At 41.7% G+C, this 17,017-nt stretch overlaps 1 protein-coding gene across 5 annotated transcripts in view; it reads right to left on the reverse strand.

Annotated features, from left to right (window-relative positions):
- The window catches only part of hdac4 (histone deacetylase 4), a 150,505-nt gene that overhangs the window by 3,655 nt on the left and 129,833 nt on the right, over positions 1–17,017 (reverse strand). For all 5 annotated transcript variants that reach the window (XM_050049746.1, XM_050049745.1, XM_050049747.1 and 2 more), the window contains 4 exons: positions 12,158–12,276; positions 11,252–11,385; positions 680–764; positions 347–488 (listed from right to left, as the gene is read on the reverse strand). In XM_050049746.1, the coding sequence (XP_049905703.1) occupies positions 347–488; positions 680–764; positions 11,252–11,385; positions 12,158–12,276 (480 nt within the window). The remainder of the gene's footprint in view (positions 1–346; positions 489–679; positions 765–11,251; positions 11,386–12,157; positions 12,277–17,017) is intronic.

Here is a 17,017-nt window from a genome sequence, read left to right on the forward strand (position 1 = left end):
GAAAAAAACAATACTGTAATGTTATTCTCTTACATAACCATGACTGTATACTTTAAAGTAATACTTTATCTAGCAAATGTCGATATATCACTATGTGTTACGTTGAACTCATTGAGAAAACATTTTTCTTACATCCCTCCACAGTGAACGAAAAATAAAATTTTTTAGGATGAATTGAAGTCATAGGGGGTCTAATATTTTAACAGTCTGACATTTTGGGATATATGCTTATTTGATTCCTTGACAAGAGTTACATGAGAAGATTGATACCACTCTTATGTCCGTACAGTAACTATGAAGGTTAACCGATTACTGAGAACTACTACACATATATAAACTTGTGTACCTCTTTCCAATGTGCTTGTTGGCCACAGACAATGAGGCCATGGCAGAGACGGTCTCAGCTTCCTCTGCTTCACGCCGCAGGGCTTCACTCAACGAGCAACCGAGTGTGGAGGCCGAGCGCTGCAGTGAGCGCCAGTATTTACCTACAAAACACCAGGACAGGGTAAAAATCAAGTTAGAACGGTCGCTGTGCATACTGGATCACATCAGTGCTAAGAAATTTGATGGCCGTGGCTCGTTTTAAATGTGGAATATTAATAGTAACAATAACATGAAAAAAATACAATCACACAACTGCTGATGCATGTTAGCTCTAGGTGTGAAATCCACTCACTTTGTATTTCAAGAACTTTCTCCATAGATTGGACAGCATTGGCATTCGGTCTCTGCTGCAGCACCTCATCAGGAATGGGGTCCAACTGAAACAAACAACAACAAAATAATAAAGCAAAACATCAAAACACATTTCCTGCATAACTTTTTCTACCAATAGTGATTTACAGTATCCACCGACCACATCTTTGAGATCATTTAAGACACTTATGCTGAATTGTAACTGCTGCAGGGCAAAAAAACTTGGCACTGAACCTGTGCCTACTGGGAACATCAGCTAGGAGCATTAACTAGAGAACATGGCTGGATATGTATTTTTATGAATGTGACTGACAGGTGTTCAGAAACGCTGCTCCAAATCACGGCAGAAACCTCACTTGAACTAATGCTGTTCCCTCCTGGTTTAAGGGATCACTTTTGAATGTGGACCACAGCCCGGTGTTGAATCACTCCAAGAGGTGGGGAACAAGCTCGAGCTGCTGACACAATAGAAAATAGGCCTGCAGATGCACACCTCCTCCCACTCACTGAGAGCTTTGCTACTCTTTGACACAAAACTACAATGTGTGCTTTGTACTGTGTCCCACTCTAAGGACACATACTGGCGTGCACAGATGCATACACATGGAAACCTACTTGCTCACACAGACACATACATACATGCATACTCATACACACACACACACACACACACACTCAAAGAAACACACACCTCAGGGAGCCCGGTTAAGCCTATGAAGCTCTCCAAGCCACAATTCGGAGGAAACAGGGCTATTCCCCAACGTGCCTTCCCAACCCGGAATGATTCAATTTCCCCTTTGGCCGACTGCACATACGACACTTTCTCATCCCATTTTGTCAAACAGGCCCATTCAGCTCTACATTCCAACACAGACGACAAGCATCCCTTTTCTGCTCCATCGTAACCCCAACAGAATAAAGGACCAACTGAGAAACGTGTAAAGAGAGACATAGAGAAAAAGAAAAAAGGTTTGGCCTGAGATTTGGGAGCAGAACGCCAGAGAGAAGAGGAAAAAGTCACCGTCGGTTGGACTCGCTTGGCCAAGGCTGGAAGTTTTCTTTTAATTAAAACAAATAGTGTGTGGGAGGGGTCAGCGGGGGCCGAGGGAAGAGGCAGTCTGGGGAGAGGGATACTTTAATCCTGCTGTGGCACGACAGGCTACATAATGCACACAAGAGCGGACAGAGGTGTGTGCACACAGACTCACATACAGTATAGTTTGCGTGTATATCTTTACATAGGGTTATTTGCTCTTTGGCAAACACTCTCATTCAGAGTAACTGACATAACGTCCAGCAGTGGAGTATAATTGCCTCATTTGCAAGACAGACACTACAACTTTCGGAACTACATCAACCGCTCTATCTTTCCATAATTTATCCATGCAATCACTCAAACCCAACCTTATTTTTTCACATTCCAACAGTTACAATCAGCCCTCAGACAAAATGGGTAGTTTGGCCTGCAAAATGAGCATTCTTGCTATATTTGTAATAAAGTCCACATCACAATATTTCTTCACAATAACTTCCTGGTAGAAAATCCCCACATCATGTTCATAAAATGAAACAGTGCTGAGCTAGGGTTGCCTGAATTGATTAGTTTTTAGCCATTAAAAAAAACCCCACTAAAAAAATCTAGATCTGCTTAAGTGTATGCTATTTTTAGAATATTTTCACAGCTTTATCTTGCCATCAGACAGCCCTTTTCCGATGGGGAACTGAAACTGTTATCTCAAACCAACAAGACTCCATTGACGAAAACGTCAAACGATACAGTTACGGCTGAGAATGACAACAGAAACACAGAAATAAACAAGTCTGCCTATTCCACATATCTCCACAATTTAATCAGTTGCCTGTTTGAAAGTGATTGTTGCTGTTAGCCAAACATTACATTAATCCAGTGAGACACATCTTGGTGTGGTCTATTTACCACAACAACACATGTCAGATAACCTCCTGTAATATGCTATAGAGTGCTCCAGCGATGACATTGTTCTATAGGCTGATGTCCTGGTTCCCTTGTTAAAAAGCCAATGGGATTTTTCCATTGGTTTTTGGATTATTGAAGAAAATAAGCTCTGTGGTAAAAAAACATTTATGATACTTACACGTTTTGTTCAGCAAGACAATATTCATGGATAAACACCCCTTTTATGACTTTTGAAGCATAAATGCAATCGCCAGATGTAAAAAGCTAACGTTGGGCCATCAACAAACTACACTACGGTCGCATGACTTGACAATACCACCATAACAAGACTGTAAAGCTGTGTTCTGCATGATGACATTCTGTAGTCTCATTTAGCCAGTTGTTAGCATCCGCCTTTTTCAAGACACATGAAAACTATAAAAATTCGTGAGTGGGTTGTTTAATGATGTATCTTATGTCATAGAACAAAACATGAAAGTCTCTTCAGCTTGTGTTAACTACATACCTTATATCAGGCATTCAAACAAAAACCTACTGACTGTGAGACAAGGGAACCAGGAGTGCTAAAATGCAAACTCATTTTCGTGTTTTAGGACTTATTCCCAGAGCGCTCTTTCCAAAAACAGTGGTACTCAAAAGACACCTGTCTGGTAGCCATTAGTCTGTTTCTATTGCCTTAAGCAGTTAGTTTGATATCTTATGACAAAGCACTTGCTTTGTATGGTATGATCACCATTTTCTGTAAACCACTTGAATCAAACATGTCATTTCAGCTCTGATCATAAGTGTTCAGACTGACAATAGCCAGAGGCATCTGGCAAAAAAAAGTTCAGCAAAATATGCTGAATATAAGATGCTGAGCAAGTATACCTGCAAGAGCACACTCCTAGTAGATTACTTTCTAAATTGAATGGTGTAGTGTAGATCATGAAGCAACACACCCACACCAACAAAGCCCCTTGAGTTTTTTTAACGCAAGGCTATTTTTGGTCCAATGTCTGATCAAGGAGCTCCACTCAAACACACCTGGGAGCTGCCCAAAGCACCCAGCTATGGAGATCGTCTCCTAGAGAACTTCGAGGTTCAGCCCCACCAGATTACCTTGAATGTGGCTAAGAGAGTGACAGTGGTGCTTATTCACCACTCCCATCCCAAAACTTCCCAGCCACTCTGGGGACTCAAACCATCAATCTTTCAGTCAAAACTTCTCAATCCTTCACACTACAGCTGCCAATTTTTCACCATAACCCTAGCCAGTCCCAGCTCAGCCCTGCCCAGCCCGTACTAACGCAGCTCCCTGTCAGAGCAGGGTCAGGGGTTCTCTGGGGTTTCGTGGGGTTTACTTCAGAGCAGGGTTGGACAGGGGCAGCCTGTCAGCTTGATTGACAGCTGGGCCTCACGCTTATAAAGTTTAATGGTTCTTGTCAGGGTACTCCAGGGGCCCCCACCTGGCAGGTTTAGCAAACACACACATGCACACACAGAGACACGCATGTGCACTATATACAAGCACACATTTGTCTGCCACATCATCCATAGCGACATTTCTGTTTATTTGAGTTTGAAGTCCTGGCTGTGTCTGGACTTCTGCATCTTCATACCATCAGATGTGCCGCAGTCTTTGAGAGAGAAATGTCCTTTCAAGATGCTTTTCTACCACTGTGTTGACTGATTTCTGGGGAAGCCTATTTCTCTGTGTGACACAGCCATCCAAACGCACCAGGTCCTGGCCAACAAAACTGAGACACCATGGAAAGCCATGAGCTGAGAATGAGGAATGTGCCCCGGTAAAAACATTCCTGAGGGAGGCTGAAACCAAAACAGTAAGAAGAGGAGGAAATCCACTTGTTCAGCAAAAGAAATGTGCACAAGGCATCCATTGTTTACTGTTGTGTCCATGTGAATATGTTGGCAGTCACTAAAACCGGTTGATTATGTTATGCTAACTGAACAAGGTAATGATGTGTATTGTGCAAAGCAGGCGACCTTTTCGGAAAGGGGTGTAGGTTTGCCTTGTAGTCGGGGGGTGGTGGTGAATAGTCAGGCCCTTGGGGGGGACAGGTGAAGTCGAGCGTCTTACTGTAACTGGAGTGTAAACACACCAAGTAACCTCATTGACAGCTGGTAACAATTAGCATATTAGCCTGTTGTTTATCAAATAATTACTAACAACCGTGGTTCAAATTGGGCCAACATCTGTTTGCGAGCAATCATCAATTAGTCCCGAGTTCAGAGTTGACTAGTGTAGTTGCCAATGCATCATTCATGAGCTATTTAACTAAAAAGACTTCACGATTACGCACTACAGTGGTGGGGGTGAATAAAAGAGCCTGTAAAGTCCATTTAGCAATTTTCATCCCTCTCTTTCCCAGCTAATTTGAGCTGCTTTCAAAGGAAACCTAACGCTCATTATTGCAAAGCTTGTCTTAACCTGCCAATAAAAGCACAGATATATTTCTCACACTAGCAAGCAGTAAAACACTGGAAGTACAAGCTACACAGGAGGTGGAGAGGATGTAAAGAACACCTTTAGGATGTTTTGGCACCAGTGTGAAGGCTGCCAAAATCTGCTTTTTTAGACTGCCCCACAGCAAAGGCAGTAATTATAAAACAAGCACAATTATATATATTTCGTAACCATTCCTATTGCCCTTGATTTGATTTAAAATACAGTCTGCAGGCTTTGCGACATTATGCACATTTTTAATTAATTTTCAAACCCGTCTACTTCGACTATTTTATGATTTAAAGGGACAGTTCTCCCAAAAATGAAAAATATATTTTCCTGGAGTTCTGTTTATCAGTCTTGATTGTTTTGATGTGAGTTGCCAAGTATTGGAGATATCACCCACAGAGATGTCTGATTTCCTCTGACTATAATGGAACTAGATGGCACTCAGCTTGTGGTTCTCAAAGCACCAGATAAATACATTTAATAAACTCACCAGCAATGTCTCCCTCCAGAAGCTATGACCCGGTTACTCAAGATAATCCACAGACCTTGCTGTGAGCAGTTTCATGTAGAAACTATATTCTTTCTACTGAACTACACCCGCCAACCGCATCACCATACAGAAGGAAGTGTACATCTACTCATGGACGAGAGGCCATACATATTTACAGCTGATATTTCAACACTCACAACAAAACAATCTAGACCGGTAAATAGCAATACAGGTAAGAGGAAAAATATGTAGCCTATTTTTGACTTTGAACTGTCCCTTTAAGCTACAGTATATGCTACAGTTATGGTGACGTCTTGCGTTCTGGACGCTTTCAGACAATACAAACCCTCAGGCAGTTTGAAGCTTTATAAACAAAAGCCCAGCTGACCAGCTAATCCAGCTGTGGTCCCATGCCTGAGCCTACTCATTCGCTCCATTCACAGTCAGCCAACACACACACACACGCAAAAACTAAAATATATCCTCTAGAAATAACCCACTCAGTGGACACATTAAAACATGTCCAAAATTCACTCAACTGCTGGCCACTTCTTGTCCACATATGCCCTGTTGCCCAACCTGGTTGGTGAGGCTACAGCACCCACTTAGACCTTAGATTAAATGAGTCCTCTGTTTCATATTCTGATTTCATGTGCCATCTGAGGCCATTGCCGAACTTTGTCAGCAAAAAGAAAAAAACAAAAACAAAACAGCAGGCCTTTAATCTCCCTCCAGCTCAATCCCTCGCTGACGTTTTCCAGCTACATTCCAACTCCATTACAGAGACCTTCGCTGAGATTCTGATAAAAACACTTGCTTCCTGCCATTTTGATCTGATCAGGGACATTTTAGCCGCTCTTTTTTTCTTTGCTATCAGTTATCAAAGCTCCACACAACTCAATGATCTGCCTTTGTACAAACAGCTGACATCACTTGCTGCCAAAAAGCCATCCGGTGCGAGTCACGAGAACTTTACATCTGTACTTAAAGTCAACAACATCGACATTTGTGTTGTTCATCACTTCATCAAAGACATCTTCTGCTAATGACGCATGCTGTACAACTCTAACTATAAGGCTTTTGTCATGATAGCTGTCAGTGTTCCTATTTAATGTGTCCCAGAGTAAAAACTGAAACCCCATAGTTGCAACTTGTTTACTGAATGGGTTTAATTATTTTTTTCCCCCCAGAGGTTGGCTAGAGACTATGGTTTGTAATTCTGGATTCAGGAATTCAGGAACCAATGATAATATTAGTAGTATAGTTTTTAAATGGCCTGCATATAATTAAAGACTTCCATACCTTTCCAGACTTTGGAGACTTGCATAGGTGCTGTTCTCTGTGCGGCTGCTTTATAACAATAGTTTCATCCCTTCCTACTTCAAATGAAGACTCCATTTCCTTTTATTATCTGATCCCTAGGCCCAGGCTGACCCTGCTGGAAGAGGTGTGAGGGTAACCATTTTCAGATGTGTACCAGTGAGGGGGCCCCGGGTGCTCGGGTGAAAGGGGTGTCCTGCAGGGCTGAGGCAATTGACGCTCCCTGCCTCCTGCCTATTTTCGAATTTTCAGCTCCCTATGGCACCCATCCAGTGACCTCCTCCAAACCCCTGCCGAGGCCGGTGCTCTGCAGGCTGCTGAAACCCAAGAAGCATACCCCCTGATCCAATTCATTATTTTTGCAGCAGGGCGGTGCTGTGAGTAACGAGAGCGTCCTTCAAACTGGAAGTCCTGAGTACAAACCTCCGTGACAGCTAAAAGCATCCGCCCTGTTGAAGTGTCCTTGAATTCCTGAATCCTTACCAGCTGTAATGGCAGTGTTACTCCATGTAACTTTGAGTCATTGGTGGGCACGGTGCAGGTAAACACAGTTATTAGATTAAGTCTCCAGTCTGTGCATTTCCCGTCTTATGCAAAACCTTGCTCCAGCAGAGCCGTTAGTTTTCTTTGACAGGTTTGGCACGTATAAGTGCTTTCCTCTTGAGGAGAAATATTCAAGGATTAAAAACACTGCCGCATGTTCCACAGTGCTTTACCTAAACCCCAGTTTGTCCACTGTCACTGTAAAAGCTCCTTCATGGGTAATCTGTCTGTGTTGGTCAATGTCTTCATGTTCCACATGACGGTGGACTGGTTGGTTGCAGTGACCAAATTTTATTAATGTGATCTTGTGTTATTGTTCTGTTTGTTTTGCTTCAACTCCAAGATCCACATGGAACAACGCCATGCGGTTTTTTACGATTCCAAGAACTCATTTATAGCTCGAGCTGTCTGCAGGGCTGGAACAAGAGGCCTAGGAATTCACAGATACCACCTTCAACAAGGCAGATACAGATTCAAAGCTAAACATTTAAAGACATATATAATTGATAACTTTTACTCAAACAGGCTTGGGCTGTTTTGAAATTCAGACTAAAATAAGATTGTGTTTGTCTACTGGATAAATTCAACTGAACACACCAACTGTTATATTCTATCTATACAACTTGGGTGTAAATGCTTGCTTCTGAATTCATGTAGCATGACCTCTACCAGCACTGATGTTAGTCCATACTAAAATAAAGATAATGGCCAAAAAAACAGTCTTTCACTCTTCCAAGGCATTTGGCAACCACTGTATTCTATTCATGCTCTGTAAGGTACTTTATACACCTAATGAGAAGTGTAGACCTATACATCAGTATAACTTTTCTGAATGTCTCAATGGGCAGATGATAATGGTTTTAGCAGGTACACCAACCATTCCAGTGCAACCAACACTCAGGGTGTGCTCTTGGCCAGGCCTGCAGCAATACTTGAGAGTGGTCAGTTTTTCAAAATAAATGAAGTAAATGTAAGAGTGTCTGTCTAGATATATACTCCTGATGTATGGTTCTTACTTTTACATCATCCCGGCTAGGCTACTGGACTGTCTCCAAATGCAGAATGCTGCTGCAAGGCTGTTGACTGGGTCCAGCAGGACGACACACATCACATCCATCTTATCTTCTTTGCACTGGCTTCCCTTTAGTTTTAGGATTCAGTTTAAGGTTCTTGTTTAAACATGTAGAGCCCCTGCATGGCCAAGCACCTGTGTACATCTCTGGCCCTCTCTTTACTTTATCGTTATTTAAGGAGTGAATTTGAAAATTACCTTCAAGGTGTCTGTGCACTGCTCAAACATGTCTGCAAAATTTGGATCTACCATTCATTCTGAATTGACTTGAATTGAACTTCACTGAATTGAAAACACCTCACTGGCTTTGTGACTTCTCTGAGACACAACACATCCTGTATGATCACAAGTAGACAGCTCTGACTACAGTTGTAAAAGCATTCAAAACACACTTAGGACATAGAGAGATCCATCCACTCAAGCCACTGTAAGATGGCACGACACACTACAAACAGTTTCAGATAATAAGAAAAATAACTCAGCAAGATAGCAAACAGCCACCTCACTCCCCTCTGGCTGTACGCCTAAAAGCAAATGTGCATTTTTGTCCTGTTCATTAGTGGTCAGACATAAAATGGTTCCTGAACAATACAGCAAATGATTACTAGTGGACTCTTGAGACACAAGTGTGCTTGTACTCGGTGTGCATGGATTCTTCTAAACAAACAAATTAACAGTAACATCATCTTCTCTTCCCCGAAAGCTCCATAATCTCCATTCTCTGCCACAATTCAGTAGTCCTTTAAAAATAAAAGCACTGAGATATCTTGGACGCATAATCTGGGAGGAGAAAATGAGACTGAGCAGCTCGTCCAAAAAAGCACTCCAGCCTCTCTATTAGTTGGAAGTAAAGAGTGGGCGGCTTAGAGGAGTTGCTATTCTGTTGTGCGCCATGAATCACAGAGTGGTGATGTTTGTTCAGTTCCACGGCCCAACCTACACACTCCCACAATTAACCTTCTGCCTGGAAATCCTCTCACGCTGACGTGTTTGTGCGTGTGTCTGTATGTGTGTAGCGTGTATGTGTGTGTGTGTGTGTGTGTGTGGTGTTGACTTCCACTCTGAGTGGTTGAGAGAGGGCGTAAGATGGAGAGAAGATGGTTTTGGCTCAGATAAAACAGAGCTATTGTCAGAGATTTCTCTACAAGCAAGTCTGTCCTGTATTTCTAACCTTTATCCTGCACCTTTATTGTGTTTGGTGGTTAAGGTAATTCTTGTTGCCATCCTCTGTCACGAAAAAACTTCACTTAGCATTCATGTGAGTCACCCAGTCAGAGGGAACAAAATCTCAAAGTTGCCTGAGACGTAAATATTCAAAGCAGAAGGTGCCGTTTTCTAGCTTAGGAAGGAATGGGAAAATATCTGTTATTAGAATTTTATGCTCATTTATTTGTAGCATGTTGACTTCAAACTCAGAGAAAATTACTCGTTTCCGGAAATGTAGCCAGGAATAAAAATTAGAGGCAAGCTGAGTGCAACTGAATTCTGAAAATTTCACGCTGACAACACAAATGAACCAGATGCTCTTCATCTGCTTAAAGAGACAGTTCAACTCAAAATAAGAATTACATATTTTTCCTTTTACCTGTAGTGTTTTTTATTTATCTAGATTGCTTTGAGTTGCAAGTGTTGGCGATATCAGTAGAGATGTCTGCTTTCTTTTTAATAAAATGGAACTAAATGGCACTCAGCTTGTGGTGCTAAAATTCCAAAAAATATACTTAATTAACTCAACAGCAATATCTCTTTCCAGAAACTACGACCAGGTCACTCAAGATAATCCACGGACCTTGCTGTGAGCAGCTTCATGTAAGAACTGTTTATTTTCTACTGAACTACACCTGCCAACCATATCACTTTGCAAAAGGAAGTGTGCATCTACTCATGGACAAGAGTCTCATGCTCATGACAGCGCAAGATGTAAACATTAATGGAGTCCTCCTTGCTGACCTGTAATAAGCTAGCTCAGGAGAAGGAACCGCACAGAAGGATGTGTGCATCTGCTGCTAGCTCACCTAGCATCACTGAGCTAGCTAACGTTACTGCTCAGCCGAGATGGACACCATTAAGTGCTGTCATGAGCACAGGCCTCTTGTCCAAAAGTAGATGCTTCTTTCTGTGTGGTGATATGGTTGGTGGGTGTAGTTCGGTGAAAAGAAAATAGTTCCTATATGAAACTGCTCACAACAAGGTCTGTGGATTATCTTGAGTAACCGTGTCATGATTTCTGGAAAGAGACATTGCTGTTTAGTTTTTCAAATGTATTTTCAAAACGAGGCAGATATCTCTACAGCTTATGTCTCCAACACTCGACAACACCAAAACAATCGAGACTGATAAATAAAACTGTACTTTAAAGTTCTGCATGTTCACTTCAATGCTAATGTGGCTGTTAATAAAGCTCATTGATGCATTAATAAATGCTGAACTACATACTGTATGACTGGCATTAATCTGAAGCTTGTACAATAAAGAGAATTCACAGTCTCAGGAAAAAAATCCAAAATAAGTAATATGCCATTTTTTCAGCAGGAACTAACCAAGTCATACTTTCTATTGAGGTATTTGTGGTATGTGATTGTAGCTCCAATTGTAAACCTCAGCCCCCATTTAATCTCACACCAGCCATAGATTTACTCCAAAATTCCAAATGTATTTGTCGGATCTTAGTGCCTTCCTACAGGTTATTTTGATAACCTGGTAATTTATCCCTCCTCCTCTTTGCTCTCATCTTACCTCATTGCCAAGCAGAGCAGAGATGCAGGCTTCGGAGGCATCGCATATGGCTGTGAGGTCGTGACCCCCCTCCAGGGCAAGCACCAACCGACCGCCTGCCAGAGCCATCAGTTGCCTGGTCAGGTAGCCAAAGCCTGGACACACAGGAAATGACAGCAAAGAGATGGCAGAGACAGAGAGGGAGGGAGAAGGAGCAGGAGAAAAGAATGAGATGGGGGAGCACTGTTCAAGCTCTAACTTCCTTTTTGGATATCGATCAAAGAAAAAAGAGAGAAAAAATGGGGTTTGAGCCTGAATGAGAAAAAGGGTGACTGCATCAGAGAGAGGAAGAGAGGAAGAGAGAAAGAGAGCGCACTGTGGATTTACTGGGGGCCAAAAAACAAGCCATAATACGAGCCAGGTTTAATTTTAATAAATGCGGCTTTGCGTTTAGGCTTGGTCGCAGTCTTTGATCTTTTTCTCTCAGGAGGAGGGGAGTTTTAATATATGCATTCAGCCATACTTTCTTCTCCCCTAAATTCTACCCATATCCCCCCTTCCTGCAATACTCTCTAACCACCCATATCACCCCTTAACAACCAAGACCCCTGTTCTTATTTGAGATCTGCGGGATGGTTTTAGAAAAGCTCTTTGCTGGCACGCCAAGGTCTCGATCTGAATACACAAGTTAGACACACAGAATAAACACAAAAGCATGTGTTTGTGTGCCTGAGTGTGCGCCTGTCAGTCTTTGCTGCCATCAAATATTGTGCTGTGTTGCACAGGAAGAAAATATGAACGACATGAGTGAGACAGTGAAGGGCATTAAAATTATGTGTATGTATTACTAGAAGTCCTTTAGAGAATTTTTATCTATGGCTTAGAAAACCAAGAATGATTAACTGGGTAACTGTGGTCAGCACTTACATTTGGCTGTCAGTTTGTATCCTCCCAGGGGTGGAGCATGTCCGTCTACCGCATCAAAGCCTGAAGATACCAGAACCACGTCTGGGGCAAACTCATTGGCAATAGGCATAACCACCGTCCTAGGAAAAAACAGCGTCAACAAAATAACATATTTATAGTGCATGAGAGAGGCGGGTAAATTTTCACAAGTCATATAAGATTCCTATCTCTGACCAGTTGTGGCTTTACTTAATATAGAACACTGTATGAAAACAAGTGCATGTTTTTTTTCGCTACAAGGAAGAGGTCGTTTAAATTATCAGTGTCTCACAAACACCAACAGCATGGAAATCTTGATGATAAGTGAGGTTAAAGTCTGTCCTGCAGGCTGAGGGTTAGTCTCTCTTCCAACTGGCCCTTTCTGAGTCACAGCGGTCTAAAGCAGGCTCATCAAAAAGTCATTCTGCATTTCATTAACAAATATGCTTGCAGCTGTAAGTGTAAAATATATATTCAATAGGCTGGCTACATGACAGGATGACTGGGCTACAACCAAACATAAACTGCTCCAAAATACATTCAACATAGTATATTCCAAGATAAGAAATTGCTGCTCAACCACTCAGAAGTACAATCAAAAACCACAGAGACTGATGAGCCAGATTTTCAGGATTAATTGTTCAAATATAAACAGTTTTATATATCTCCATTATATGTGACTGTATCAAACCATATGAAATTAACAGCTAAACATACAGAGATTCAAGGTGTACACTGGACTAAAAATGGAGCATACGGGACAGCTGTATAAAGAAAGACGAAACTGTGGCATATCAACCAAAGTCTCATACTCTGATGAAGCTACATTTACCTAATAAAATATTTTACACCATGTCTCTTTTGGGTCAACTAATCAAAAAACTGTAAAATAAGAAGAACGACTGACTTGCAGCAGGCAAGCTAAATGAACTCTGTCACCTCTGGTGGCTAAAAGAGGACTACTGGAGTTTGAGAGAACTACCATTAAAATATATATATGGAGATATGCCTTTGGTGCTTACTGTCCTGATAATGATTGTAGTATACGGTGTAATCAGGTGATTAGAGATGCTACATGTCATTATTGCTGAAAAAAGATATGTCATCAGTCACTGTATTTTTTAATTCTTCTATGGCTTTTCTTTCCCTTTCATGGTTGTCAAAGCAAACATCCACCTAATGAGTTTGTATGCACCGTATGTGTGTGGCAGAGAAAATTACAGCGTACACTTTTTGAAGTGGAGAGTTTGGAAATTTGGAGGCAGCAATACCCTGCAACATCCTTAAGTAAAAAGGAGAAACGGAAGGACAGATATAATTGCATGTGTGTGTATTTGCGTTGAGCATGCAGGGTAATTCTAACACTGGATGGGTGTGGTCAGTGAGGGCTGTTTGTGTACAATCTTCCTCTGACACAGCTGGCAGGGAGGGAGTGCTTGTGTGCAATGTGTCATACGCATAAATCCAATCAACAGTAGAGTACTGTGTAATGATTCAGTGGAAGCTGTGGCTGGAAAATCCAGTCCAGTTTATATGACGACCCTGTTAGAAAAAAAAAACCCATCAGAGAATACATGTTTTGCAAAGATTAGATCACATAAGATTTGAGTAAGGTTTGAATTCATGAGCTTGAATTAAGTTTTTTAGGGAGATGGACACAACTTTTTTTAAATTAAAGAAATTAATTAAACTATAAATCAGTATGCATTGCTTAAATAAAAAATAAAAAAATTAAACTGTTGATTATATAAGTTTAAGTTTGGTTTTCTGTATCTGAGGAGGACATCTGTAAGGGTATCTCTAAATTAGGAATCACTAAAAATGATACATCACTAAACTAGTAGGCACACTGGAGGCTTAGTCAACTTTGTATAAAAGTAAAATGTGTCTCGGTAATCTCGTTTATGATTTACGATGTTTCACTTAGTGCATAAATAGTTATAGACTACCCAGATGGCAAAACAAGTGGTTCTCTTGGATTTGCTCAGTCTACACAGGAATTTTTTTTGGGGGGGGTCTGGGATATCTGGGCAGTGTTTTGGTGAGGTCTGCGAGTGACAGAGTACCACAGGGTTCCGTCGTAGGTCCTCTGTACTTTGCCAACCTCAGGAACACGCTGCTGGTTTGCCGGCTGTGGGCGAGCAGCGTGCCCTGAACTCCGGAGGCCACCGTTTTTTCCAGCCCTTGTTCACCACCAAATTACAGCCCTCAACTGCGCACACCACACCCCCCACCACAACACAACACCCATACATACACACAGCTGTCTGAGGGAGAGGCGGGAGGTGGTATTAGGAGCTTTTTGGTAGTTCCAGACAGAAAGGATACACGGAGTGCGTGCGTCACTCTGTGTGCGTGCCTTCTGGCAATATTTCAGAGGAAAACGTCATGTAAAGAAGATGAAGGAATAGGATTGGGAAAAAAAGTTTGAATGAGAGAGATAAAGATACAGAGAGCAAGAAAATGAAAGAGGGCAAGGCCCTAGGAAACCTGTGAGGGAGGAGTCTAGAAAGAAAACATGGACCAAGACTGAGTGAGTAAGAGCATGAATGAAAAGAGATGAAAATTATGTCAGCATTACGGCAAGTGCAAATGTGTCTAAAAAGGTAAACCAAACAATTATGTGACATGAACAACCACTCTGCTCAGGAAAGTTAAAAATTTTCAGCTCCAGTTTTATATTCTATCACGTGTTACAGGTTTGCTCCCTCTTTCTCCGCCCAATCACAGACTTACAGACACCCACGGCCTTGGCCCATTAACATTTGGGCCATAAAAGACCCCACACTAAAGGGGGTTGACCACAGACGTGCATGTGGGCTGACACAGTGCAGGGGAAAGCCTTGACCGCCAAGGATACTTAAACCAGTGAGGGCTCCCCCTTCCCTCCTCCAACCTTGAGCACAGACAGAGACAGTTCTGGTCACGAGGATGAAAACTGCTGGTGTCATCAGTTCCATCCCCCAACCCCCTGGAATAATATCCTGACATTTAACGAAATAAAAACCCACAGTAATTAATTAGCTGACTGGCATTAAAGGGAAACCAGCGGTTTTCGGGAAGACTAATTGTGTGTGAATCAGAGGCTACGTATGTGGAGATGAAAAAGCCTCTCGGTTAATTAAGGGAGGGGAGAGTTTACGACTGAGCTGTAAGCTACGGGGCATCCTGAGTAAAGAAGTTGCGATCTAAACAACTGCCAAATAGATCTTACTGTGAGTGGAATAACTTGGGTAAGCATTTAGTGTAAACTTTTGTTTAGTATTGTTTGGTTTACCTAGCAACAGGTGCATGTGTCAAAGTATCAGCTGAGGAATGTTGGGCCTGTGTTCGTGTGCGTGAGAGAGTGTGTGGGAATGTTGTGTGGTTATTAAACTCCAGCAGCTCAGTTCTCCCATTCATAAAGTTGGGGGAATCAACAGATTAAAGAAAGAGTTAGTCAAAATAAATGCTGCAGGGGTCAAGCTCCAAAAATGCTGGATCCTGCACTTTTCATCTTCTCAAGCCTGACATCATCAGGGCTATTTTCTCAGACTTTGAAACTTCTGCTGAAGGATTTCCAAATTATACATCAACAATGATGACAGACAATAATTAAGATGAGACTCATATAACTTGAATCTGTGTGGTAAACACACACACGTGAAATATCATTCTCACTGCCTCTGTGTACATATAACAAGTCTCTCTTTGACATCACACCCTTTTAAAGGAGACCTCATTCAAAAGCACATGTCCCTTGCAGTGCACTGTCAGTCCTTATGACTTGCTGCAGGTGTTGGCAGGAAACATGAGATTGGTAGTAAATAAGCAGATACACCACACACAAGAGGGCTGACTTGCTTCTTCTTTTAATTTAATCTTCATTTAAAACATTACAAAAAACGCCTTCTTCAAATGAAGATTAAATTAAAAGAAGAAGCAATTCAGCCCTCTTGTGTGTGGTGCATCTACTGATAATGAATGATGTTTATTAAACTAGGCCAAAGTTTCAAACTGATGTTCATGTATGTAGAAGTAACCGAGTTGGTTTTTTGGAGACCAACGTGGAAGTTAGCATCGCCCTGGTTCCCTCAACAAAAAGCCACTGCCACCATAACAAGACCGTAAAGCAGTGTCTGGCATGATGACATTCTAACGTCATCAACATCATCATCAACATCATCATCGTCATCTTTTTTAGGACTCTGGATGTCAAAATTTACGTGTGGGGTATTTAATGACATATTTTAGCTTGTAGAACAAAATGTGAAAGTCTCTTAAGCTCATCATAATGACAGGTCATATTTCAGGATTCTAATCAAAAACCCCACTGACATCAAAACGATGGAACTGGAAGTGCTAAAATGCTAACTCCTTTCTGGGTTTTAGGACTCATTCCTGCAGCACACCATCCCTGTGAGCAAAGCCTCAGGTCTTCTACTGCTCTGTAAACTCTGTTTCCAATAGTTTTTTCTACTTTGGCTACAGTCACAGCATGCCTAAATTTTTCTATTTGCATCTGCTCCAGACACACTAAGGAAGCTACATGCTAACATGAGGGTAACACGTAAACTTGGTTGCCGATTTTGTGAATTCCTCTCTTATTTCGGATCATTCTCCTGCTGGAACATGTCCGCTTGTGTCAAGAAGTTTTTATTGGTGTTTTTCACAGTAGAAAGGATTACAATCATTCTTTGGCGGTGAAGAGACACAGAGATACAGAAGACTCTGAAACGCTAGCCATTCAGAGCAGACTGGGCTTTTTTTGAGGTGGGCTTAAAGAAACAGCCGCTAAATGGAGCATTTCAGACAGAGGGTAAATACAGGTGGTCCAGGACAGACAGTATGAGGGAAAGTGAA

Source organism: Epinephelus moara, chromosome 7 (genome assembly GCF_006386435.1).
Source record: "Epinephelus moara isolate mb chromosome 7, YSFRI_EMoa_1.0, whole genome shotgun sequence".
In the NCBI taxonomy this organism is placed as follows: domain Eukaryota; kingdom Metazoa; phylum Chordata; class Actinopteri; order Perciformes; family Serranidae; genus Epinephelus; species Epinephelus moara.